This window comes from Melozone crissalis, unplaced genomic scaffold (assembly GCF_028551555.1).
Source record: "Melozone crissalis strain CALT ecotype California unplaced genomic scaffold, PUWL_Pcris_2 ptg000005l_1, whole genome shotgun sequence".
Taxonomy (NCBI): domain Eukaryota; kingdom Metazoa; phylum Chordata; class Aves; order Passeriformes; family Passerellidae; genus Melozone; species Melozone crissalis.
In genome coordinates, this window is record NW_026535783.1 from 60835012 (window position 1) to 60862354 (window position 27343).

Below are 27343 nucleotides of genomic sequence, written 5' to 3' on the forward strand. Positions count from 1 at the left end.
TAAGACAAAAAGAGCAATTAAGGACTTCTTAAAAAATAACAGTGCTTGTACACATCTTACTTACCTTATCTCTGGACAGTGGAGAAAATGGCAATGCTTTCCAGCACAATAACATACCAGTCACATAAAGGTCTACAACTACTTGGTTTTCCATTAAGAAAATACTTTGTAGGCCACTTTACAACAGGAAGTGGGCTGTTACTCATACTCAAGAATGTGCAGGCCAGTATTTCAATGATTAAGTATTCTGCTTAACAACAAACTACTTGCCTCTTTGTGAGAACAGAGGAAAATTCCAGAAAGGTCAAGTAGAGTGGATGAAATTATGTAAAATTCTAGGTACATTTAGTTACTTCAGAACCAGTTAGACTTTGTTGATAGCTAAATACCCCTAGCCACTCATTATATCTTGGCAGTGTGTGTTTCAATAGGACAAGGTGGGTAGTATCTTAAACTAAAAGATGGTTGATCCAAGCTAAATACACTAAGAAGTTTTTTACAATGAGCATGGTAAACCAAGTTGCTCAGAGAGAGGGCAGATGGATGCCCCATCCCTGGAAACATTCACAGTCAGGATCAACAGGAGTCTGAGCAACCTAAAATAGCTGAAGATGTCCCAGCTCACTACAGGCTTGAAATAAATGACCCTTCATGGTCCCTTCCAACCCAAAATACTCCATGACTGTATTTTATGATTCAGACATCCTCTGGCTGGGGCTCAGCTGTGGTCTATTAACTCTTAGGACATCCAAGTAACAGCAATGAAAACTCAAGATACCAACAGCTGAAATCAAGGACCCAGACTAAAGAGAAAACTACAGACTCCAAATGCATTTGAGAGTTCTCTCTGTGGTTCTGGAGGTGACAGCTTAAAACTGTGCATGCGTGTTCACAACACAATCTTTGGAAGCAAGTTTCATCATGTCTGTACTAACACGTCTAAAGATTTCTCTTACTGTGCAAGTGAATTGCCAACCATTGATTAAGAAACACTTTTTATTCTGAGCTCACTTTCTCTTTAAACTGAATAACCATTTAACTCAAGTACAGAATTAGAAACTTATGACTAGTGCTGAGTATCACGGCAGCTATTTCCTAGTGACACTCAGCAGGTCATATGAATTAATACCTTGTTGTGACAGTTTAACATGGACCTGTGGATCTGCTAAAAAACATGCTCACATGACACTGAATCAGCAGAGAAGGCTTTTATGAGTAAATATACAAAAGACTTTAAGTATTCCAGCTGTTTATTTGCCAGTGTACAGTATACATTAAAAAAGAAAAAAGGAAGAAGGCCCAAATAACATAAAATATGTATATAGTGTTTGCTAGACAAATACCTGACTAAATCAAGTCATACCTTACACTTCATGGAGTCACAATGAAGTTCAGGCACATACTTTATGTTTGGTTTAATGGTTTACAACTCTTTTGGTCTGTTTAGTAGAAAATGAACCAACTGAAGCAGAACTTCATCATTAAAGCCCTTCACATTACCATCTTCCACAACATCATACAGTGGCTTACTGTCGGTACCCCAACAAATATTCTTTCGAGGGTTGTTTTTAATTGTTTCTGCATTTAGTGCTAAAGTATTTAGCTGGTAGCAAAAGAAAGCAAAATATTTTCCATCAGTCACTACTGCCTGCGATACAAAAGGACGGGTCACATCTGCTTCATTCCAGAATCCTACAAAAGAAACAAATAAAACAGAACTTGAGATTTCTACCAGCACAAACACCCAAATGCTAGTCCCAAAAACCAGGGAATTGCAGCAGCTACCTAGTCGGGAAAAAGTGCTGTCTGCTTTAGCAACAGAAGCATTTTTTATACAGACTAACCAAAACACAATCACCAACAAAGGTTATGTCTAAGATCAGGAACACAGAGGCATACTTGCATTTTGTACACAGTTTCCTATCAACAGTTAATTAAAATCACTCACTCATCAGCCAAGTGACTTTTCCAAAACAGTTAAGTTGCTAATGCATCCAAAGTCCTGCAAAGGAGCTGAGGGAAAATGTCTTTTTACTATTTCACATCTCTCAAGATGCAGTGAGCGTTTGTTTTATGACAAAAGCATGCATATATATGCACAAACATAACTGACTATAGTAACCAACCAGACACCAAGATCACTATGTCAGCGTTAGTGTTTCAAACAAACCCTACCAAGCACTAATAATATGTTAAAAACATGTACATACTAATGCACATGCACTAGTACATACACATATATTTTTCAAGAATATTACTATTATGTGCCACAATGCTAGAAACTGTTAAAGAAGAAAAAAAGTCATAGATTTGAATAATGCTGCCCTTGTAACTCATGTTGTGTCCACAGCTGATCAGCTCTGAAGACAAGACTCACTCAACTTCAATATTTTACAACCACAAAGGAAACTTTCTAATACTCCACTACATTAAAAAAATTGATGCAGAGCCAGCAGTATATACTACAGTCAAAGAATTTTCTCACATGTGTTGTTTCTCAAGTGAAACTACAAGCCATCAGGTGTCTTACACTAACATTAGACAATAATTTTATTTACAGGAATAAGCGAAGACTGATCTGGTTTAACCATCCAGGCATTCCGGGACTTTTTTAGAAAAATGTAGGCACAAAATCCCAATGTAAGGTGGCTAACATTTTTCTTTCATTCCCAGTATTTTCATGGAATTGAAATTACTGAAACAAGGGCTAAGAAACACAGTTGTTCCAGAAGGAAAAAAAACAAAAGTGCTTGATGTCTACTGCATTTCCCTCTTAAGGAGGAAAGAGCAAGTGAAAGCAACTGAGGTTTTTGCATAGGCTTACTGCTATATACGGAAAAATATTTTTGTATTTGAATTGTATTTAATTCCCCTGTATAAAAGTACTCCAAGTCTTAACTAACTCTTTAATTAATTCGATTACATCTGTAAAGACTTACTTAAAAGACAGTCTTCAGGAAAAAGAAACACAAGAAAGAGGCGTTGAGGAGAAAAGGTTAAAAAACTTTACAGTAGGCATTCATAACCAGGAAAGATTTGTCCACCTGACCATCTCACCTTGATACATTGCTTGTGCTGCTGTCCAGGCAAAGAGACTTGCAATTCCGTTCGATCGATAAACGACTTCGATTTGATCCTCAAGACGCTCTTTTATGAACCTCTCCCGCTTCAGTCTGTCGGGAAGGAGATGGAACTGGGTATGTCCATAACAGCATGGATCTGCCACCTTTGCTCCTGCGCTCCCCAAAACAAAACTATCAGTCACAGAAAGAACACTCTATCACACATTCAAACACACATCTTCACCATCAGACTCTAAAGCCAGAACCCCTACTGTAGATCTGTGAGGAGCTGCCTGCTTCCAAAAGGCAAGAGTCCACATCCTAAAATGAGAATTTCCCTGGACATGTACCAAAGTTCAAAATTTTGTGTCAATTTTCTATTCAACTAAACTTCTTCAAGCAAATTTGGACACACAATACCACACGCACAGGAGAATGCTACTCCCCATTGCCTAACTCTGACATGAAATCTCAATAGAGATCTATACACCACCTATATTTACACAGTATACTTACAAAGAAAAATACAGAACTTTTTCTGGTCATGGGAGAAGAAAGATCAAGGTGGTATTAGTTTTGGGGTTGGTCTTTGCTTGATTGGTTTGTTGGGTTTTTTTACCAAAGAAAAGTTAATATTTCACAAACAAAAACTCTTACCTATAAATACCTTATTTTCATACTGTTTTTTAAACAATGGCAGTTTGGATGGCTTGTGATCAATAACAGGAACATCTCCAAGATCTGACTCCAGGGGTACAACCTTGAAGACAACAGAAGAAAGAACAGCCATGATGTAAGACACATTTCTGACATCAGGTCCACTGTAATACACCACTTCCTGGTCAAACAACAGAAAATGCAAGTCCCGCTTACATACATCATACAGATAATCTTAAATGAAATTCATTGTCTTGCAAGAGAAATTCTCATCTTGTGATGAGTGTTAGCACAGTCATGTTGTATTAATTTTTCCACAACACAAAAAATGTGAAATAATGCTAAAAAAACTGTCACTTATCACCATCATTTACCTTCCATAGAGAAAAACACATTTCTAGCAGCAGCCAATAAACTAACTTGAACCTGCAGACTAAGTTTGCAGATTTGGTTTACTGCACAACATTTTAAATTGCCTAGACAGTTCTTCCAAAATGCCAAGGTTTGTAGCATCTGATGACACTAACACAAGCAAACTGTACAACTAAGTCAGCCATAAAAGTTCCGTGAAAAGTTCTGTAAACATAAACGTTTACAGAACACACAATACTTTTCTGTTTGGGGTGGAAACTGGACAACAGAGACCTTCAGTGGCTACACAACTACCACTGTATAAACCTGCAGGAAAAACATTACAATACTGAAACAGAAAATACTTCCACCAAACTTGAGCATTCAAGAAAACAACTGCCAAGCAGTAACAACTGGCAAGAATGCTCACATTCAGTTTGTATGTGCTTTTACTTTTTTTTCCCTCCACTCCTATTATTCTCCTCCAATGAGAATGTTACACAGCATGATTCTTGTTCTTGCCTCCATTTCCAAGGACAGAATGTTAAAAAGTCAATTTAATTAAATGTAACAACATGCAATTTAGAGTACAAAGAGGATCAGAAGTTCAGAAGCTACAAAGCTCAATACCTACAAAGCCATTTCCACAAGGCAGAAAGGGTGTTAAGACCCAAAAAATACCCAAATGTGCAACGTACTGATTAACTGCATCCTCCACAGACCACCTCTGCATTGTTTCAATGGCTGTCAGAAACCAAAGTGAAAAGGCATGGTATTAACTTGCTTTTGAAAACATCCCCACCTCGGGAAGCTGCTTTGGCACACGGATCTGGAGGTGTGGGTTATCATCTATTTGGAATCGCACAGGATCAACTCTACCCTTTCGATGTCCGTGAACAACAACTTCATTACCATGATGCCAGTAATAGTTAACCTCAGGGTTTAGATCTGAAACGGAACATGAAACACAAAAACCCAGTGATTCGCCTCTTGCATTTAAAACCCTCTCAATTCCTCTACAGCTGCAGTGAGATGAAACACCCAAAATCTAAGTAGAAGGATGAAACAAATTACTAGTGATGGTGTGAACAGGTGAGATACACCAGCGACACTTGTGCCGGCTCGCAGCCTGGCTCTATCACCCAAAGGCTCCCAAGTCCCATTCCCTGACAGCCCCGCTCCGTACCGAGGGACGAAGCAGCCAGCAGTGGGTTGCGACCGGACAGGGAAGCGGCGAGGGTGGAAACGAGCTGCGTGAGGAAGGGGCCGGGTGTGTGATCCTGGTCACGGTAGAGGAACGGCCTCTTCTTGTTCTGGTAGAAGCTCTCCTGAAGAAGGGCGTCGCAGGCGAGGGAGCGCAGCTCGCCTATATCCGGACACGGCGCCGCTCCCACCGAGGGCTCCGGGGTTTTCGCGGCCCCCGAAGCGTCCGCATTCCCCACCGCCTCCGCATTCCCCGCTACCTCCGCATGCCCCGGTGCCTCCGCTCTCGGCTCCGGGGCTCTGCCGGTCTCGGAAGTCGCTCCCGCCGTCGTTACTGGGGGTTTCGCGGCCGCGGCTCTCGGAGGCATTCCCGGCACTAGGACGGTTTTTGTGAAGCTGCGGTACCAGCGGTCGGCGTTGAGGGCGAAGGTCTGCGGGTACACCATGTACTTGGGGCGCTGCAGCTTCCCGTACAGCCGCAGTTTCTCCTCCACCGTGGCCGCCTCGTGCACACGCTGGTTGAAGCGCTGCAGGCGTCGCGACTTGGCCGCTTTGCTCTTGGCCGTGATGGACGCCACCACGGGCGGGTAGAGCGGGCTGGCGGGCGGCGAGGGGGCGCTGGGGACCGTGTCCGAGAACCAGCGCCGGCCGGGCCGCAGCAGCCGCCGGGCCCCCAGCGCCGCCATCTCGCGAAACTGCGGAAGGGCGGCGGGGCCGCGTCCGCAAACCGCGGCAGCTGATTGGCCTCGGGGACCACGTGATAAGATTGTCTTCCGGTCGGCGGGCGGGTTCTCCGGAAGCGGGAGCTGCCGGGCAGGAAGCGGCAGGGCCTTGGGAGTCACGTGGCTGGAGGGCGCGGAGCGCCCCCGCGGCGTGCCGAGGGGGAGCCTCTGCGCATGTGCAATAGCAGCAGTATGGCCTCTCCCGCGCTGGAACTACAGCTCCCAAGATGCTTAGCAAGAGGCGGCTGGAAGTGCCCCGCCCCGCTGCAGGCGGAGTCCGCCCCCGTGTCGAGCGTGGTGTGGCGCTGGGAGCCGCAGAACCGACCGGGCTGGGAGAGAGGTCTGAGATTATCGAGTCCGGCCTGTGACCGAGCACCACCACCTCAATAGACCGTGGCACTGCGTGCCACACCGTTTTTCCTCAAATACACCCAGGGACGGAGGTATTTTCCTTAAATACCCCCACCGCCTCCCGCGGCAGCCTGTTCCAGTATGTTATCACCCTTTCCGTGAAGAAACTCCTCGGGATGTCCAAGCTGGACCTCCCCTGGCACAGTGGGAGGCTGTGTTCTCTCGTCCTGTTCCTGGCTAAAAAGGCTCGGCGGAGCGTCGCTGCTTCCGCTGGGGAAGAGGACCCAGCCTGGAGCCGGCTTTCCCGGCGTGTCCCGAGCTGGGGGCCCGGTGCCGCCCGGGCGCCTCCGCCTCCTGCTGCCTGCGGCGGGGAAGGGCCGGCCGTGCGGGTACCCGCAGCGCTGAGTGTAAACTGGAATGACTCCTTGTCAGAGACATCGCGGCCTGCAACGGCTGGCTTTAATAAAGGAATTAAGCTGTGCTAAAATATGATCTGCTACGGCCTTTGTTTGTGAAATGAAATGAGCTAAAAGTGGCATACCGACACCGCAAGAATGCCACAGTCACTGCGTGTTTATCTTAGACATGCTTGGAAAATTTGGGGTATTTCTCTTCAGTAGACAGATGAAGTTCAATATTTATTCTTAAAACTTTTCTTCTGTCATTACTTTTTAAAAGTTGATTATTTGCAGTAGTCATGGGAGATTGGTTGTTTTTTCCTGTATTTCCATGAAGTATGACTAAGAGTGGGAGTGGAAAATATGCATGGATTTGGACAGGAGACACGTTACATACATCCCAGATCATCCGCTTTCTTGCCTTAACTGCTTAGCTTTCTGCTAATGATCACTGCTGAAGTGGTGGAATCTTTGGAACATAGAGGAATTTTTGGAGTAAATGGCAGAGATGTAAACCCAGAGTTTGGGTTGAGATTTTCAAAGAATATAGAACATAAAGCTGTTCTCTTCGGAAATTAGGTGAAAGTTAAATAGAAATTAAACTAGTGTTAATCCATAGCTAAATTGTTCTTTAGTTCACAATTCATAAGGAATGTTATAAAAGACAGATTTAAATGTTAAGTTACAACTAAGTTTAGCATAAAGTGTTTAAAATTTGTTTTTCTTAATTTTGAATCCATACATTTTTTTCATCAGCATACACTATTTTCTTCAGATGGGTGACAGGAAAAGGCCTTAGATCAGATGACTGACCATTTAGGAAGCAACCACTCTTCCTCACCTCCCACACTCCTGTCTCCAAGTGCCTCCAAAAACCTGTTTTCCTCTTGATTGATTAAGGGCACTGGCCAGATGTGTTAATGGAAAAGATACTGATTCCTTGTGATCACAGCCAGCCAACTTGCACAAGTTGTCAAGAAAAATCACCTCGTACTGTTATTAGGCATTTTGTTCCTTTATCTCCTCTTTCAAAACATGTTTCCTTTGCTGATTAGAAGTATTCTTCTAATTTCATCCTTAAATGTGTTCATGGTCAATTTATACCGGCTTGTCATTGTGCCAACATTGTCCTTCAGTTTAATTGGCTTTTTGTTTTCTTCAGTGTTGACCTTCTAAAATATTGATGGAGACCAGGCATATCACTTCTTGTCCTTATTGACCGAGATTGAACAAGCTCTTCTCACACAGGCAGATTTCAATTTCCCTGATCATGTTAACAGCCCTTCCTTGCATTTCCTGCAGTTTTGCATTTGTCTCAGGGATATGTAACCATACTGAACCCATTTATTCATACAAGGGACTGTATTAGCAATGCCAGGATTGCTAACATTTTACCACTGTTAAAAGCCTTTCTCATCATGTTGTCAAATCAGAATTTCCTGCCTTGCAGCCGTATGATACTGTGAGCAACTTTTGCATGGGATATTTTAAACCCTCAAGAAGTTCAATACAGAAACTGAATATAAGTGATGAAGTAAGTGAATGTTCAACGAACCATTTTTATCTTGTCTGCTTCATTCAAGAGCTGATACCGACTGTAACATTAGATAAGAGATGTCAAGAACCAGTGCTACCCTTTAACCTGCACTTAATATCCCTCAACTACTGATATTTTTGTCACAGTTTAATTTTATTTGCTTGGCATATATTCTAGTATCATTCATCTTGAGGTAGAAGCAGCAAGGGCTTGGATAAAATGTCCCAATAGACAGTCTAGTTAAAGGTGCTTGCATGCCAGCTCTGTCATAAGCTTCTGGGAGAAGTGTATTATGCAGCCATGGGTCTCTTAGTTTGAAGAAGCAAGCTGACCGTTCAAAAAGGATCTATTTTTCCTTCTTTACTCAGATAACCTGGCACATTCAAATTATCCTAAATCTATAAACCCAGAGCATCTTTTAGCAATGAAATGGACGCTTAAAAAGAGCCTGGATTAGGAAGCTTACCCTGCCTAAAATGTTCAGAACAAATGTTAAAGTGAATGTCACAGCCTTGAATCTCTAAAATGTAAAGTGAAAAAAAAAAAAGCTGTATCTCAGTTCCAGCAGGAGGATCGCTGGGGAATGTCAGTTGGAAGTCCAGGAGGTAGTGCAGTGTGCATCTTACTGAAACTAGTCCATAGGAAGAGATGGAATGTTGTGTTGCATGCAACTCCAGGACCAGTCAGCTGGGAGAGTGGCACTAAATAAAAAGGCTCAGGAATTACTGGAGTGCCCAAAAATCAAAGTTTAATAAAGGAAAATAATAAGGTGCACTAACAATCAGTGTGCAACAAAACGTAGTACAGAGCTTCTCCAGAAGACCTCTGAGTGAGGCAAACGCAACCTCATATAGACATTAACTGAGGGCAGAGAACCAACCAACCAAAAGAAACAGAAAAAATACCTTATATGGAAACTATCAGAGGGCTGGGTTCAGAACTTAACCTTAAGGAATAACTTAATTTATGTAACTGTTCCCATCATTCTTTTCCCCCACCTCTCACCATAACCTGACGTGATGTTATCTATCCTGGCGTCTCAGTTTCCAGGATCCTGTGGTGTTACCTGCGGTGTGGTTGATTCACAGCTTTTCTTCTCCAGGGCAGACCACCACAATGAAGTAGTTACTCTGTTTCTGAAACTTAGAAATGAGACAGTGTGCACTCACTCAGAAATGAGATTGCATAGACATTGATTACTGGCAAGCTCAGTATCTCCTTTATGCAGGTGGTGAAGCTGCTTAAGTGCCACACTTCCTCAGTAATCCTCACCAGAAGACACAACCCAAATGGGATCACAGGGATCATGTAGTGGAGATACAGTGTCATATGCATACTGACAGTATTTCTCTGTGGCTGATTTTATGCCTAAAGAGAGGATGTCAGTTTCTTCATGCCTGCTTCAGATGAAATTTCTGTGTTTAGAATTTTTTTTTGTTTTCTTTACTGCCTTTTTCAGCTTAGGTAAAATCAATGGGCTGTGTGCTGCCTGTAAAACTCCACATACTGCCGTAGACACAGTCTTAAGTATTGAGATATTCATTATTTTATGACTTAACTTGTTGTTGTTACAACAAAAGCTGTCAGATGATAACATAAAGCAACTCATAGCACAGGTACATGCAGTAAGAAAAAGTCATTATCATATTTTCTAATTTATATCTGCAGATAAAAGCATATTTCTTACATGATTTACAATATTTTTGTAGGAATATAAAATGCATTTCACAGAATGAAGTCTTCCATTATTCATCCTTCAAAATCTAAGTACTTCTAGAACTGCACAGCACTCCAAACAGCATCAATTAGAATTAGGTTTGCATTATGTTTCAACTGCTATTTTAATGTAGTTCCTTAGACAAATTCTTTGTGGGCTAAAGTTGTCTATATTCATCTATAGATCAAAGATCACACCACGCACTCACCACCACCCACCGCCAGCTCTCATTCCCATTTAAAGTGAAATCAAAGCACCTTTGTTGCAGGACTATAGAAATAAGAGGGGGGAGAGGGAGGTAGAGAGGGGGAAGATATGTTTCTGGCCCAAGCTTCATTTTAATTAGGAAAACAAGTTAAAAGAAATAACTTCAAAGTTGGTCCACTTTCTAGTTCTCATGTGAAAGCCTAGAGTCCCAATGAATTTAACGAAAGCCCCTTGTTTGAAAGCAAGGAACCTTCCAACTGGGAATTCAAAAGGTGCACAGGCACTTTCTGCCTGCTGTGGCTTTACATGCCATTACAGCGGAGCATTTCAGAGTGGTGATGACATTTAAGACCACTCTGGCTTCATACTGCTGTATAGATAAAAGCTTGTCTTGAGAAGATGCTTTGACAAGGCTTAGTTTCACTGCCTTGATGCCCATTAGCTAAAAAACACCCAGAAATCCTTTGGGAAAACTAGAATTCTTAGACAGTTTTATATAGTATTTCATGCAATTGTTGCAGTTACAAAAGAATATCTCACATATTCCCGATGCATTTTGGGGAAAATCTATCTCGTGGGCATTCTATGTGGGCTGTTTCAGCCCTTGAATACACTTTTCCCAAGGTCTGTGTTTTATTTGCAGAAAATCCATCTAATTTTAACCTCTGCTTTGTGAGATAACTTAGAGCTAAATGAAAAATATTTATTGTGAAATCAGTCTGAAAGAGTTTCTGAAAGAAACAAATTGATTGACTGGAGGAAATATATGCAGTCATTTTGAAAGGTGTAGAGCGTTTTGGATGCTAAGTGACGACTGAATTTTTGCAGTAAGAGCACTCATCATTTGCACAGTTACAATATCCAGCTGTTGAAAAACATACACTTTTGTGAGAAAATTTGTGGAGCCAGCTGTAGTGTTCAGGAGATCCTGCAGAGGGAAGACTGATGAATAGATTTTGCTCAGTGTGATAACGAAGAACTGGATGTAGAACACAAGTGTTGCAAAATAAAGCTATCGTATATAATTATTAATACAGTAAGTGTTTGTTCACAAAAGTTGTCATGAAGGTGGAATTAGTGTCATGGGGGAAGTAGTGTCAAAGGCTTTACTGAAGTCTAGGCAGACCCCTGGCACTGGGGGCACACTGACCAGCTTGTTCTTCTCCAGATCTTCCTGACCTTCTTGGGGGTGGGTGTCTCATTTGCCAACCACCAGTCATCTGGAGCCTTCCTGATTTACCAGGACGGGTAGTAAATCATGGAAAGAGCAAAGTTTGCTGCCAGCTCTATAAATATCTTCTGGTGGATCCCACCCAACATGATACACTTGTCTAAGTAGCACAGCAAGTTGCTATTTCCTTTTGGATTATGGGAGATTTATCTAGCTCCACATCCCTGTCTACCAGTTCAGGGGGCTGGGTACCCTGAGGATTGAGGCAAAAAAAGGCATCAATTACCTCGGCCTTTTCCTCATCCTTTGTGACAGTGTTTCTCTCTGTATCGAAAAAAAGGGTGGAGACTCTCCTCAGCCTTATTTTTGTTATTTATTTATTTATTTGTTAAAACATTTTTGTTATCTTTTGCTGTGCTGGCCAGATGGAGTTCTAGCTGGGCTTTCACCTTTGTAATTTCACCTTTCTGAATGACTTCATGATATCCTCATACTCTTCCTAAGTTACCTGCCCCTTCTTTCAAAGGTCATAAATAATTTTTTTTTTTCTTTTTTTCCCCCCTGACTCCCTGCAAAAGCTTCCTATTCTGCCCAGGCTGGTTTTTTTTCCTACTGGCATCTAAGAGCTGGAGACCATCTTACTGATACCTGTCACGTTAGAATAACAGGTTACATATGTTGCAGTAAAGCATCTGGCGCAGGAGAGGGTACCCCCATCAATGAACCTGTTCTAGCTCCCAGCCAAGGAGACTGTGCAGCTCTTTGGGAGTGTCCTCCGCCCATATACAGCAGCCACCTCAAGCAGTCCAGATCATGGCTTGTCTAGCAGGTCAATAATACATATATTTGAGCAAACAAACTCTGGTACTGATCAACCTTCTGTTATAGATAATAATTTGGTTTCTCTACATACCTGTATCTCTTGTTTTTCATTGTGCAAATTTCTAAGACACATTTCTAGCAGTTTTTCGACTGAGCAGATTGGACTTTATTAAGGTCTTTTTTTATAGCTGTTGTTATAATATGACTTATTTTATCTAACTTCAACTGTTTCAGTTAGACCTCCAGACTATAATAACTATCCAGCCAGAGAGCAAAAAGCACCTAAAGTGTGATTTGTTCCATCCTTTCTTCAGTTTGGGGTTTTTTTAAGCTGAGGATTAAGTCATTCCCTGGATTGCTGTCTGGGTCCCTACTGAGACAGAGCCTACCATGTTATTCTGACACAAGTAACTTGAATTTAAGGAATGAATTCAGAAAGAAAGCTTAAAATTGTTATTGCGATATTTACAACACTTTACGATACAGCTTTATTTGCAGATTGCTGAGTCACTCCTTTATGACAACTCTTGTTTTCCAATTTAACAAATAAAGGGGAAATTATGTTTGAAATTTTCAGAGGTGGACACTGATAAAAAGCTGATGCGTCAAGATATAACGTGAAGGGCTGTGAGAAGAGCAGCACCACTAGATGTCACCATCCTTCCACCAAAAATTCATCAGCGACCAGCCTGACGCGATTTACACGTACCCCTGGTTCCACCAACATCACGCTGAGATGAAGTCTTAAATTCATGTTTTGCCAGCTCTGTTTCTTTGTAATTCAGTCAAAATCTGTGTGGCATCATTTATTTCTGGTAGCACTATATTTAGATCATCCTAAAATCCTGCTTTTGAGATGAAAACAATGAAAACATGATTTTGGGACCGAGGTTCATTCAGATTCATGAATCTAAGAGGAAACACTGTTGGATAAGTTGACCCAAATAATGCTGCTGCAGCTCAACCCATTTGACAGTGGATGGTTGGAGAGTATGAAGTGAGGATCCTATTTCCTTTTTTCTTTTACTGATGTACTGTATTACTTTGGCAAGTCATTTCACCCTAGCTTTTCTGTTTGCAGTTTACTATAAACCCTAGTTTCCTCAGCACAGGAACTAACCTTATTATTGTTGTTTGTGAATCATCTTTATCTTAATTCAGTGCCAGGTATTGCACAAAGAGTCAAACAACCCCTGGTATTTAAGTCCAGCTGAGAAAAATACTGGAGGGAGATATTAATTCCCTAATCTAACCTTACTTATTACCCCAATACTCAGCAGTGATTGAAACTTTCCTGGAGTCAAGGCTGGGGTTAGAGGAATTTTTGGGTGTACTTAGTATGGGATATCTGAAGTCATCAGTTCCTACTCCCTTTCATCTTACTCAATGGGTAACATCACCTTGCATTCAGGTTTAAGTTTTTAATATCCTATCTGATATAGATAGGAGCTGAATACAGTTTATCTCCTGGACAGGCCAGCCATCTTTTATCTTCTCTGATCCAGGCTGGGGTTTCCTACTCATTTTTTTCCCCACTGTCTTTCATAGAAATACATTTAAGTGGAACTTTGTAAAAATGTGTCATTGACACGATCTTTCTTTTCTTATGGGCAGATCTGCTTATTTGGACCTTCAGGTCCAAATGGGGCGTATGTACAGATTTTTCATCTGTAATATGAGGATGGAGCAAATGAAGTCTTCCCTGCATTCAAATTTTTTCTTACCTTATTCGATTCAGTGCTTTTGTGCTTCAAAGACAAAACCACAAAAATAACTGGACAATACCCAGAGCAGACAAGACCATAGCTGAGGTCAAATCAAGTATGTATGCTCCAACCACAGAACCTGCTGAATGTATTCAACATGCATCCCATAAGCACTTATTTTCCCACTGGCAGTCCCTCCTCACTCATGCAGTGATTCTCTCCTTGAGTTGAACTCTTGTATTGTCAGATATGAGCAGGTGAGACTGCAAACATGAAACCCTACTTTAACTTTCTGATGGGAATGCCATATTTTGGATTTGAGGGAAAAAAAGGCATTTTTTGAATCAAATGTCTCATCCCATTACTACTGAAGTATGAATTACTAGAAAAACAAAAAGTGATTGATGAGCAAAAGCACAAAGGTTACTATAAAAAGACCATAAACTGTCAACCCTAATAGGGATAGTGATTATATTTAATTACACATTTAAATGTTGAACAGCTTGACTGAGACACGCTTGTGTCTATCAGTATATGTTACCAATGCAAAGCTGTGCCAAACACTTTTCTTCATCCTGTCAGCACACTAGGTGACAACACAAAGTAGTAGTCTGCACTGTTCCCCAGAGGCTGGTCCATTTGGAATGAAGCACAGGATGGAAGACAATTCACAGACTGCAGAAAAAACAGCAATGAACCTGCAAAAGATTTCACATACTTCAGTTTATAATAGGCATCATGTAAATAAAATCACAACCCATAATGCATAATTTTCTTGCAGACAGACAGATTTTAATGTTACATAATCTCAAATGAACAAAGCAATAATTTTATATTCCAATACTAGATATGGCATGTGTTTTTAAAACCTTAAAAGGGATACTTTCAAAATAGAGTAGCTCTGTAGTATTTTTGTGATGAAGTTTATGAATGTATCTGTATGATGTTTTAGATGAGGATTAAATATTCAAACTAATATTTTATAAGATTTTTGTCAAGAAATTGTAAACTTTAAAAGAGTTTTTAAAACCATAGTAAAAGATATTCAGTGGGCAACCCCTGAATACATAGAAACATGAACATATTCTACTTTTTGCAGTTTTAAAGTTCACATATTATGTATTTTATGTAGTCATTTAAAGGAGAGTTCAGGTAAAGTAAATCTCATCAGTTTGTTTGTATCTACACCTAAGCAGATATTTAGGTTAGCTCAAGTGTACAAGCTTCACATGCTATCCAAGGATATTTAGTAAACAGAGTCAGTGGAGTCCAGAAGGCAGTTTCTCTCTGTGTGGAGTGGACACCTACGTTAATTCTGTTGAGTAGGCTCTCAGCTATTCTCTGAAATGGGAAATCATACATCCAGCCACCCTAGCAGACACACATGGTGGACATCAGAGTTGAATTCATCCCCGATCACTTTCACAGGGAATACCATTTCTGCAGCTGACACATAAGGGTTGAACAAAAGCTGGCTAAAGATGTTTTAGTGGTGTGAGCAAACTCAAGCCTTACTGTGACATGAATGAGGCCTTTCTGCCAAGAGAAAAAGGCAGTATTTCGCTTTCTGGAGAGAATGTTCTGGTCCCCTAAGTAATCTCCTCTCTATGCCTCTGCCCCTCTCACAGCCACCCACGCTATCTGGCTTCCTCTGAGGTTGTGATTTATGTAAAGGAAGAGGATGGGTTATTGTTGCTGCAGCAGTTGTGCAGCTTCAGGAATTTTTCCTTTGTAGTGCTGAGTTACAGCCCAAACTTATAGGTAGCACTGGAAAGTCTGCATTTTCATTCAGAATATTCTGAATTAGATTTGGGGATCGTTCAGGTTTCTGAAAAGACTGTTTTCATTAATCAGATATTAACTAATAGAAAGCATTTAGATAAAACAGGTTTCAGCTATCAAAACTGAAGGGAGAATTAAAAAAATTTGAGACATTGGAGTCACTCACAACACACTGTTTTTATAGTTCTCCATAAGTATATCAGACAGAAACTTCCTGTAATACACTTAGTTTTCATCAAAAAACCCCAACTTTCATAACCATCCAGAATGAGAATGTTTCAACAAATCTTATTTTCCTGTTGGAAAATATACCTCATTTCCCATAACTTTAGAGCCTTTACTAGAATGACATCTGAAACATTTTGCTTTCTGATAGACTTCCTTATGCTGCTACTGTACCTTTCTTTTTGTCCGGCATTTTGCACTTCCCCTCAACAATTTTTCCATTTCTTTTCTTCTCAAATGTTAAATTAAACATGGAGACTGATTTGCTTTTTTCACTCCCATGTTTCTTTCAGAAAAGTAAGCTGCTTTTAAAATCGTGCTGCTGTCACACATGGCCTGTTATATATCAACAAATTATATTTTTGTTTGATTCCAAAAGAAGTAGATTCAGCAGTTGGAACCAGAAAATGTCCTTAATTTTTCTGTTTTTTATTTGACAGCATGGTGCACAGGGTAGAATATTTATAGCGTTTATTGCTCTTATATTTCTCTTTCACACTAAAATATCTCCATTTCAAATTAACAGTTTGGTTTAGATCTTTAAGCTAAAAAAATTATATTTTTCTGTGGTTATTTTAGCTCTACTCTATTTTAGCCTAGTTCTACTTTCTATTTTTTGAAAAAGTCTATCTCTGTTCTCCAACATATATCTTCTTTGGGATTTCCCACAAATAGTTTTGAAAACTTCCTTCAGTTTACTTTTTGAGTGTCTACCTCCTTCAAACAGAAGGAGGTACAGTTGTACTGAGGGTGGGCTGCAAACCTGGTCTTTCTTACTACTACAAGCATATCTAGACTTATCCTTAGATATAGATGTCTGTTTTCAGCACAAAGTCAAAAGATATTGTGAAAAACACCAGTACCTGCACTCATTTCTTTCAGCTGGGAGGGCAATGTAATGGTAGAACATACTCATGTCAAGAATAAGGTTTATAACATCAAAGGCTTTTTATGCCATAGATTCACAGAATCATTTGTGCTAGAAAAGACTTCTAAGATCAGCAAATCCAACCAAAAGCCCAGCACTGCCAAGTCAACCTCTAAACTATGTCCCCGAGTGCCACACCTGAACATCTATTATATAGCTCCAGGAATGGTGATTCCACCACTTGCCAGGGGACCCTGTTCCAGTGCTTGACAACACTTTCAGTAAAAACATTTCTCATAATATCCAATCTAAACCACTTAAGACTTTTTTCTCTTGTCCTTTGCCTTATTACCTGGGAGAAGGGGCTGACCCCCACCTGGATACAGCCTCCTTTCAGACCTTTTTGATTCAGAGAATGATAAGGTCTCCTCTGAACCACCTTTTTTCCAGGCTGAATACCCCCAGCTCTCAGGGGTAAAAGGAATATTACCCAGATTTGCAAACAACATTAGCCCATTTCTTGGCTACCACAGTATTTTAACAAGACCCTTCTGCGCAGCCAACTCCCTTTTCCTTTTCCTTGCCTCTTCTTCATATGAAGGAAGCCATATGAAGTGGAGCTGCATGGCACATAGAGTGTGGTCTTTGAGCAGCAGTCCAGTGCCACATCATCACCTGCCTTACTTGGTGCATAGATTCCGAGTCCTTTTGCCCCTGAGTCTTGAGCTGGTATGGTCTTATGTCTGCCTCAACTATAAGGAATTCAAGTATTTAAAATTCATGTTAATGTGCACATGCTTAGTTAGGCAGAACCATAGATAATGGAGTCAGTTTACAGAATCAGGATCTAATTCTGGCAGAGAACTTTGTTTTGGCAGTGTAAGTTCTTCCTCCCAAAGAGCTATATAAAGTCCCTCTGTAGGCCTAGATTCTAAAGCATTGGGGCCGATATCATCCCTGGAATTACACTGTTAAGCTTCCAAAAACACTTCTGCAAAGAAAACAGACTGGAAGCCAAACAGATGATTTTGATTAATAAGAATATGTTCCTAAAAGTAAAATAAAGTAATAGAGACTTAAAAAGTGCTACAGTCCTCTTAACTACTAAAACAAAATGTGAAATAAAGATACTTTCAAAGATAACACTGACAAAAGATTACAAATTACCTAACAGGTTTTTCAAAAGGAAATAGCCTAAACAAAGAAACGTTGAGGGGCGGTACCCATAGTTGTGTTTTGCCTTTGCCATCTACATTCTGGAAACATTTTTGGAGGTTGCATTGCATGAGACAGCCAAATCACCCCTAATTTAGAAGTAAGCATGAGATTAAACAAGCTTTCTGTAAAAGCCAGTTAAAGGAATATCCTTCATTTCTTCTGTTCTTGTCCTCTTTTTTTATCCCTGCTTCACTTTCTCAGCACCTTCCAGATGTGCATGCATGTGTGTGTCAGTGTGTGCAAGTTTTCATTATTATAAGCCCTGCCATTTGTGAGGCACTAGTTTTTATGAATAGAGGAGTCAGAGTTCATGTGCCAGCCCACCATCTCCCTCTCTGTAATAAAATTAGTTTAAAAAACATGGCACTTCAAAAACATCTAAATTAGGATTGTGTTTATATGGTCTTTTGGATTTTGAGTTGTTTTGCAGGGAGAATAGGAACAGAGTTCCATTTATTTGCAACTATTTAAATCTTACATTTCACTGAAAACTTGCAGAAGGTTTGAAGAAATGAAGGGTAATAAAAAAAAAGACATAAAAATAACAAGAATAATGAGAAAATCACAGGCTTTCACAATTCTTTCTCCTTAATTTCTTCCCTTGCTTCAGGATATTTTCCTTTTTTGATTAGCTTGTTTTTCCTTGTGTTTACCTCGGAGATGTACACAACCACATCAGTGCTGCCATGCCATAAGTCTCCTTGCTGCTGCCAGTCCTCTGTCACAACCCCAAACATGAACTTTCACAGTTTGCAGATAGCAGCCTCTTTTCTACTCTCCCCTCTTTCTTCCAATTATTCTCAAATGTTACGGGAAAAAGAAAAAGCCTTTAGTGCTTCAGGTTTTTTTCCTCTTACATTCTAATAACAACTAATCAATTGAGCCTCTAGGGAAACTCAAATTTCCTAGGTTTTTTGGATTCTTATACAGTGGTAGTTTCAAGATATCTGTTATGTAAAGGTCAGTTCAAGAGAGCCATGGACCTGATCAGGGAATGGACATGTAAGTTCACAACGTGAGGCACCAAGAAAATTGAGCTTCCATCTGAATGAATGGGTGAGGAATCAGAGTTTGCATGATTCAGTTCAGCATCATTTATGTGCTGTAGTACCACTACACTGACAAATGTGGAGACTGTCTTCTGTCACTGACCCAAAACTGGACTTATTGGACACAGCTGCACAGGCTGACATAAGCCAGTCTGTGTCCAAATACAGTCTGGCAGTGTCAGTCCGACACTGCACCTGGACTAACGTTCTTGTCCCACGGATTACTACCTTGGATGCCTCAGTACACTAACACATCTGGACCCCATCTGGATCCAGTTGCCTGTTTTCACAGGAGTCTAGGCTTGCCACAGCTGTGTGGCCAGAGACCTCAAATCTCTGCTAATAGAACCTAGTTTCCCTTGAGATGGAGGTTCCAATGCATTTGTCTTCTGAGCAGAAATATCCATAGATGTGGGGGGAAAGAAAAGGTGGACAAGAGACTTTTGCACTTGAAAGAGTAAGGAAAAAGTGTAGAGGGCAGCAGGAAAAAGGAAGAGACAAACAAAGAGCAATACATGATGGCCATGGTAGCAAGCAGGCAAGTGTCTGCACACTCCTGATTCTCCTCATTGTCATTGACAGAAGGACAAGCATAATGTTTGAAATTAAGGCAAGCCCTTGACTGTCAAAAGAAAATTAACCCTGACTTCTATTAACCCTGACTTCTGCACACACACGCACACAAAAGCTGCAGCTTACGTTTAATTTATTGGGTTTTGGTTTGGATTTTTTTTTTGGTTTCCAAGGGAACAGAACATATAGAGATTGAAAGCACATGTCATTAAATTGATGCTCTGGAGAAATCCCAAGTGGCTTAATGTCATGCAGCCTAATTTAATTTGCATTAATAGTACAGTTTGCCAAAAAATATTGCTGGTAGTGTGAGATTTGGTGTGTGTGTGCTACTGCACAAAGTCAAGGGATATTGTATCAATATTTTAGTGTACTATGCCTGCTGACTTGCAAAATACCAAGAGTCCAGATTTCCAGAATTATTTCTGTGCCTAAATCTCAGTGGCACTTTGAGACAAGTTGTGTCCCTATACGGGGAGGTGTCTGTGTTTTGAATTATGTTAAAGAAGTGTAACAGACATGTTTTAAGTTTGTTAAAATTGACTCATCCTAGGTACACTGCAGATTCCAGTTGTGGTTTGTATACTTCCAATGATTTAAAATATAAAATTGTTGTTTTCTCTAAAACCAGAATGAAGTAAGAGCTTCCATTCCACACACAGCATGGTAACAGCAACATAGCCACCATAGCTTAGAGATTAATGGGAAAGCTATCTGTTAAAATTAGTATCAAATTAGGAGGTAAAATGTTAGATTACACTTACTATGCTGTGATGGTGGCAGGGGAAACTCTAGCCTTGGTGACACACAAAAGTATCTGCACAACTCAGAGGCTTTAAGATTCACAATAGAAACTTGCAGGAGTAAACAGAACTTGGGATATCGGGTGACTTCACCTGCAGAGTATGAGGACCAGAGTAAATATGTAATTCAAACAAATAGGAAAAAGTCAAGAAACAAATAGTATGGAATAAGTGATATTTATCAGGGAAAACAGAGAACCATATGGGCATTGATACTTGGGGAAAGACCAGGAAAAGAGAGGCCTGCTGCCTTGCAGAGGGTCAGATTTTTCAGTGAGAGTTAGATAAAGGAGACATAACCTTTAATACTTTTTGCACTAGTTTTCACTAACAAATAATGTTTCCCCAACTAGCAACATAACAGAGAAAAGTTCTCAGCTTTAAATGAGAATAGACCATAGACCATCTTAAGTACTTTCACATTATCAGGAGCTCCTAAATTTCATTTGTCATTACCAAAGAGCCACCAAACACAACTTACAAGGCATTAGCAATCATCTGTTAAAAAAAAAAAGGTGAGCGTTTGAAGAGAGGGGGAAACTTGGTGCTAATCTTCTGAACTTGGGAAAACAACATATGGATTTACAGGTTTTCTGCTTCAATTAAATTAGTAGAAAATACTGGAGCAAATAACAAACCTGTTCATGGTCATCTGCAAAAGAAGCAGAGAAAAGACTAACAATCTATATGGATTTATCGAGAGAATACAGAACAGTTTGCAGTTTCTAAACTCCAGTATTCACATATTTTTGAGTGATTCAGGAATAGATTGCCTGTGGTGATGGTGGAGTTTCTGCCAGCCCTTAGAGGGCAGAGAGGCTTCTGTTATTCTGTCATGAATGCCTATTCCTGTATGGCATGCTGAGAGGTGCAAAGGGAAGGGAGCTGTAAAGACCACATTCATGGGTCATAAATGTGTTTGGAAAAAGGACCATTGCTATTACAAAGAAGAAGAAAAAAAAAGGAAAAATTGACCTGTGAAATTTTATATATTGCCCAAATGAAAGCCAGATATTGTGTGCTACACCAACCAGTCTTTGCCAGTCTGTGCCCAGCCTGTTGCTGATCTTGTGCAGGCTACTAGTGCAGATTCTACTCAGGTGTTAATAAATCCTGTACTCCTTGAGACAGGTGTCCTCATGAAGGAGCCCATGCCAGGAAAGGAAACAATGCAGTCTCCCCTGCTGTGGTCATGCTCAAGCAGTGTACACTGTGGCTGCTACATGCAAGGGGAAGTGGCAGCAATTTGTGCTCTTCTGTTACCATCTCCAGGCATACAGTTCAAAAAATTATTTCCCCCTTATGTTAAGCAAGCATGTCTGTGGTTATGAAGTATTTCTTTGCAGCTCCAATCTTAAATGTTAAAGATTCTTTTGTATTCTTTTCCAGCTTAATGTTTTGGGAATCAGTTCATTGTCATTCTGTTACTGGGGAGATGCATGCTGTCTCCTGTGCAGTTGCAGGACATACAGATCCAAAATGGATCAAAGGCACAGGCACAAGGTTTTCATCACTTGAAAATAGAATGGAAATGTATCATCTTCTGTTCTTTCAAAGCAGATTACAAGTAATTATGACATGTGGCACATGCATTGGAATTTTGCTGGCACAGGTCTCCATGAAAGCTCCATTAAAAAGCAAAACTAGAATTCAGACTCTATAGTTTTTAATATATTGGTTCTCAGCTTCAGCTGAGTCTGCTTTGTTATATTCTATAAAAGATTTTGAAGGCACAAAGCAAAGACCCAATCTATCCCTTGAAAACAAAGTTGTAGGCTGAGATTAGTTCAGTTTACTGGGAAGTAGACTAAGATTGGATGTCACAGCTTCAGCTAATTTAGATCCCTAAAGTTAAAGGCAGTCATCTGTTATGAAATAAATAGAATTTATGGTTGGCATGCATTCAGCACCTAGTCTGCAGTTTTGACAATTTGGCAGGTAACCTGCTACTAGACCTTGATTTTTCGGGTCATCCTTTTTGTGGCATTCTGTTCTGAAGTAATTTGTAACACTTACCTCCCACAGAGAAAGATCTAGTGGCACAGTTGTGGCATTTTCAGTGTGTAATTGTGCCTCACATCAGTGCATCCAATTAAGTCATACTATTAATTTCTTTACATTACTAATAATCTCTATAGCTCAGAGTGCCTTAGCCCTCTAAACCCTTTAGTGGTGTGTTTTGTCACTATTTCTTTTATGTGATTCCTTTTATGTTGCCCTACTCAGCTCATTAGTTTGACTCTTTTACCCCAGTAGTGAAGATCTCTGATTTCAGCTTCAAAAATGCCTGTTTGTGTATCCAGTAACATAAAATCTGTTGCATTTCAATTCAGAGGAGAAATATTACCACCAGAAGCTGGGGCTAAGTTAGACAACTGGTTCCTGACACTCCTGTTAACTGGGCACTGAACTTAAACATGTTGCCTTGGCTTTACACAAAAACTACTGTGTTTTGTGTCTCCCATTACGAGTGAGGGAGCTCAGGGAGACTGCTTAATGTAGGTGGCTAAACTGTGTGCCTCAAGTGGGATAGTATGAGTCCCTCCAGCTTTCTAATTGAGAAAGCCTGAAGCTGGAGGGAAGGGACCCATTCATTTTTTCCCTGTAAATTTCTGCATATGTCCTTTTGGCATTGTAAAACAAAGTTAAGGCTGTTTCCTTTCTGTAAGTCACTGGCAGAGCTCAGAGAGTCAGGCACTTAAATGAGCTGTCTTTTGATTCATCCCATGCTGATTTAGACCCACACTATTCCTTTCCTCTTCTCTTCTCTTGCCATTGTCTCTGAATCCAAATTTTTTTCTTCTCTGCCAGAACATACTCATATGAGGAGCACAAAGCATTGCTCTTATTAGGATCATTAATTTCCATTTCAGGAACTTAGCAACAACATTCCTTCTACCCCCTCACTATCCTCTCTATCCAAATAATTTCCATGGCATGATTTTTCCAAGTTTTGTAAGGTTCAGTCTCTCTTAGAAGTTTGATGGAAAGGACAGGGGTTTTTTGATAATGTGCTGTGTGTTAGAAGTCAGAAATACTGTTTTAACAGTCCATTTTATAAAGGTTAAAATAACACATGACAAAGCTTGGGCTAATGCTTATACCCAAGAGAAATTATCAAGGAGAAGATTTTCTGTGGTTTGATCTACTTTAATCTTCTTTACCTACAGTTCCCTGATCAAATTTGCCAACAATATTTTCCGCTATTTAAATATACGACATACTCTTTTTTTACTCCTTCCTGCAATTTATTCATGTGTTGCCTTCCTGCATTACAGCCTCCCTGAAAAAGAATACTGTACATTTTTTACACTGCAAAGCATTTTGCATGTTGTAGCTGACTTAGAAATAACAAATAATACTAAGAACTGTAGGCAAGCTGATATAAATGGGCAAAAATGCTCATAAATATTCCACATGAAAAAATATGCTTAGATTTACCACATACTCCAGAAATGAGAGAGAAAAAAGAAGTTATGTGGTACAAAAATATTTCAGGCATTTCTGTGTATTGTAAAAGAACGTAGAGAGGTCAGCTCCCTCTCAGGACGACAGCATGCAGGTAGAAGATGGGTCAGACCTTCCTGTGTTTTAGCATAGAATTTTTGTCCAACATTTCCTCTAAATGGTCTTAAATAGTTTTTCACCTTCCTCTGTAGTAATTACCTTTATTGCTGACTGGTGTCTTTTCTATTTTCTATGATCTCCAAAGAAAATCCTCTTGAGTTCCTTGCAGGCTTGACCGACTCTTTGCTTTAAACCATTTTCCTAAGTTCTTGTACTTTTGGCAAAACCTGACATCTGCTGTCTTATTTCCTTCTGAATTTTGTATACTTCAGTCAAAACAACTCATAGTTACCTTTTCCCAAAGATATCAGAATTTACTTCTGCAGTTTGTCCCATAACAAGATCACAGACATGAGGAAGGAAAGAACAAAAGGAGAGAAGGGAAGTTCCGGGAAGGGAAGGTTACAGGAAGTTTTGGGAAGGGAAGGTTCCAGGAAGGGAAGAGAAGGTTCTGGGAAGGAAAAAGAAAAAGAAAAAGAAAAAGAAAAAGAAAAAGAAAAAGAAAAAGAAAAAGAAAAAGAAAAAGAAAAAGAAAAAGAAAAAGAAAAGAAAAAGTTCAGAAAGAAAAGAAAAGAAAAGAAAAGAAAAGAAAAGAAAAGAAAAGAAAAGAAAAGAAAAGAAGAAAAGAGAAAAGAAAAGAGAAAAGAAAAGAAGAGAAAAGAGAAGAGAAGAGAAGAGAAGAGAAGAGAAGAGAAGAGAAGAGAAGAGAAGAGGAGAAGAGAAGAAAGAAAAGAAAAGAAATGAAAAGAAAAGAAGAGAAGAGAAGAGAAGAGAAGAGAAGAGAAGAGAAGAAAGGAGAAGAAAAGAGAAGAGAAGAGAAGAGAAGAAAAGAAAAGAAAAGAAAAGAAAAGAAAAGAAAAGAAAAGAAAAGAAAAGAAAAGAAAAGAAAAGAAAAGAAAAGAAAAGAAAAAAGAAAAGAAAAGAAAAGAAGAAAAGAAAAGGATATTAACAAAAACAACTTCATGGAAATTAGTGTAGTAGATGAGCAGGACAGTAACAAAAAACCTAGTCATCCATGTTTATTTTCCACAGTAGTAAAGTTCATCTCTGAAAAATAATGTAATAAGTAGGTGTCCATTACATAAAAAAAAATTTTAAAAAGCAGCCTATTAATTAAAAATAGGTGCAAATATTTCAGTCTGGAGGACTTATAGCCATGATTAACCATTAGTGCATATTCGGCTCCTCAACTCCTCATCAGGCAGAGGACACTTATCTTCTGTGATACTGACAAGGTTATTGCCATACTATTGCATATCGAATTATGGCAAAGCATTTGGGTCTGAGCCATTAAAGCATCCTGTTGGTGTAATTCCACATGCTTTCATTAAGCAATTAGAAGCAATATAATGAGGAAAAATCAACATAGTGAAATATTTTAAGGTTCTGACATTTGGTTTCATTTCACAGTAGGATAAGAAAAAAACAAGTATCGTTTTGAAATGAATGTGCAATAGAAATACTTCACCAATAATAATTTTGTAAGCATATTTCACTAACTCCTTATAAATCTTAAATTCTAAATAAAGCAAACCCTAACTGTCCTAAAGATAAATCAGAGCTAAAGGAGAATATCATAAACAAAGTAGGCTTGTTTCTCATTATGGGACATATTTTGGTTTTCCCACTGTTAAAAACTGGATAAAATATTATAATCATTTACCTTGAGTTGACAGCACATTGTTCTGGAAAGTTTGTGAAGACATGTGCCAGACATTTCTTATTTATCCAGAGTCTCAGAATAACATTTTGAATGTTCTTCAAAAATTTTTTAGTTTTAATAATGTTTCTGGAATCTAAAACCCTTTAGGGAGCTAGCTTTTTAACTATTTTCTTGGTAAACTATGAATCCAGTCATCTCAAAATACTTTACAGGCCTCTTTCTTTGAACATATTATATGTGCCATACAAGCAAATTGAAGATTCACTGTATACATTAGGTAAACAGGCAGATAAACAAGACCACTACAATTTCTGTGGGTTTAGACGCTCTGATTACTTTTTTAATTTATTCTTCTATATACCAATTTATTTATCTGAATTTTTTTATTTTATGTTCTTCACATTCAGGGACACATTCTTCTCTCAAAGTTTTGGTTCTGTAAAACCTGAATATGAAGCTGAAGCCTTAAGGTATATGTACTACTTTTCTAGTCTAGGGACTATGATGGAAGTATCCAGAGGGTTGTATCCGTTGGTTCAATATGTTCAATAAGAACAAGTCAGATGCATATATAAGTATCACAAAATTGCTATTTTACTGTGAATCGATTCTATCCTTGTCCCCTATTTACTGACTTTTTCTGATCTTCCAAGAGAGCTCCCACTGATTCAGGCTTACAGGATCATTTCATCAGATTGAATCACATTATATTTTGAAGACTTTGCTGGTTAGACCTACCTGAGTCTCTAGAAAACCTTGGGAAAACGCAGTTATACAATACAGTTGTAATATTTCTTATTTTTTAAATAAAAGTAAGATTAATTAATTTAAAATTAAGAAAAATACATTTGGTCTCATTTGGTTAAAATGGTCCAAATGTTGTAGAATATTGTGAAATGTCTTGTTATAACATTTTACTGTCCTGCAACACTTTTTCAATCTTAATTGATGTAATCAAAGTAGGGGGGGAAGGAGGCTGCTTTGCTGGAAATTATGAGCATGCAGACATTTTGATTAATATTTTTTTAAATAATAATTTTGATTATCTTATGCAATTCATAGTCATTATTCATTGGCATAAACACTGTACATGGCTTTTCCTCAGCCTATGCACTTGAACATGCTGTAGTCCATTTTGGATAATCAGCTAACTAGGTTTGTTAATAATTAGTTTTGTATTTCATTATTATTCACCATAGTTTAAAATACTTTGGCAAACCAAAAAAAAAAGTACGAAGAGGGGAAAAACTATAAGAGAACTTCTCTGTAATAGATTATCTTTCTAGTAGACTATGTATAAATTGCTCCAGATCAATATGCCCTCTCCTGTCAGGAACCATTTTGTCAGGTTGAGGTGCTTATGGTCTCAGCAGAAGAAGTTTTTAATGAGGGAGGGTATAGAAAAACCTGCAGGTTTATCAGTGTGGAAGTGATAGTTGGTATAATCTTTATCTATAGCCCTCGTCTCCATGCTGACAAGTAAAGGAAATGGATTCCAGTTTTCAAATTCTTTAAGAACAGAACCTTAGCTTTGCCAACATCTGGCATTGTCCCTCTAAAATATAATACCTTGATACTGTTTTTTCAGTGTCAAGCACAGGTGCTGAGACTGACATAATATATTCTCTCATGTGTAATACTGTTTACACTTGAAGGTGTTATTTTGCTAATTGTTCAGACTAGATGACCTG

The 27343-nt window shown here is 39.3% G+C and overlaps 1 protein-coding gene across 1 annotated transcript; it reads right to left on the reverse strand.

The window, feature by feature from the left end:
• Positions 1–982: 982 nt before the first annotated feature.
• On the reverse strand, positions 983–5967 carry MRPS30 (mitochondrial ribosomal protein S30). The gene is made up of 5 exons (XM_054284604.1): positions 5257–5967; positions 4873–5018; positions 3720–3822; positions 3058–3234; positions 983–1692 (listed from the first exon to the last, which is right to left on the reverse strand). Exons 1-5 carry the CDS (start codon positions 5957–5959, stop codon positions 1424–1426), a joined length of 1398 nt encoding a protein of 465 aa, XP_054140579.1. The 5' UTR covers positions 5960–5967; the 3' UTR covers positions 983–1423.
• Between the last annotated feature and the right edge of the window lie 21376 nt (positions 5968–27343).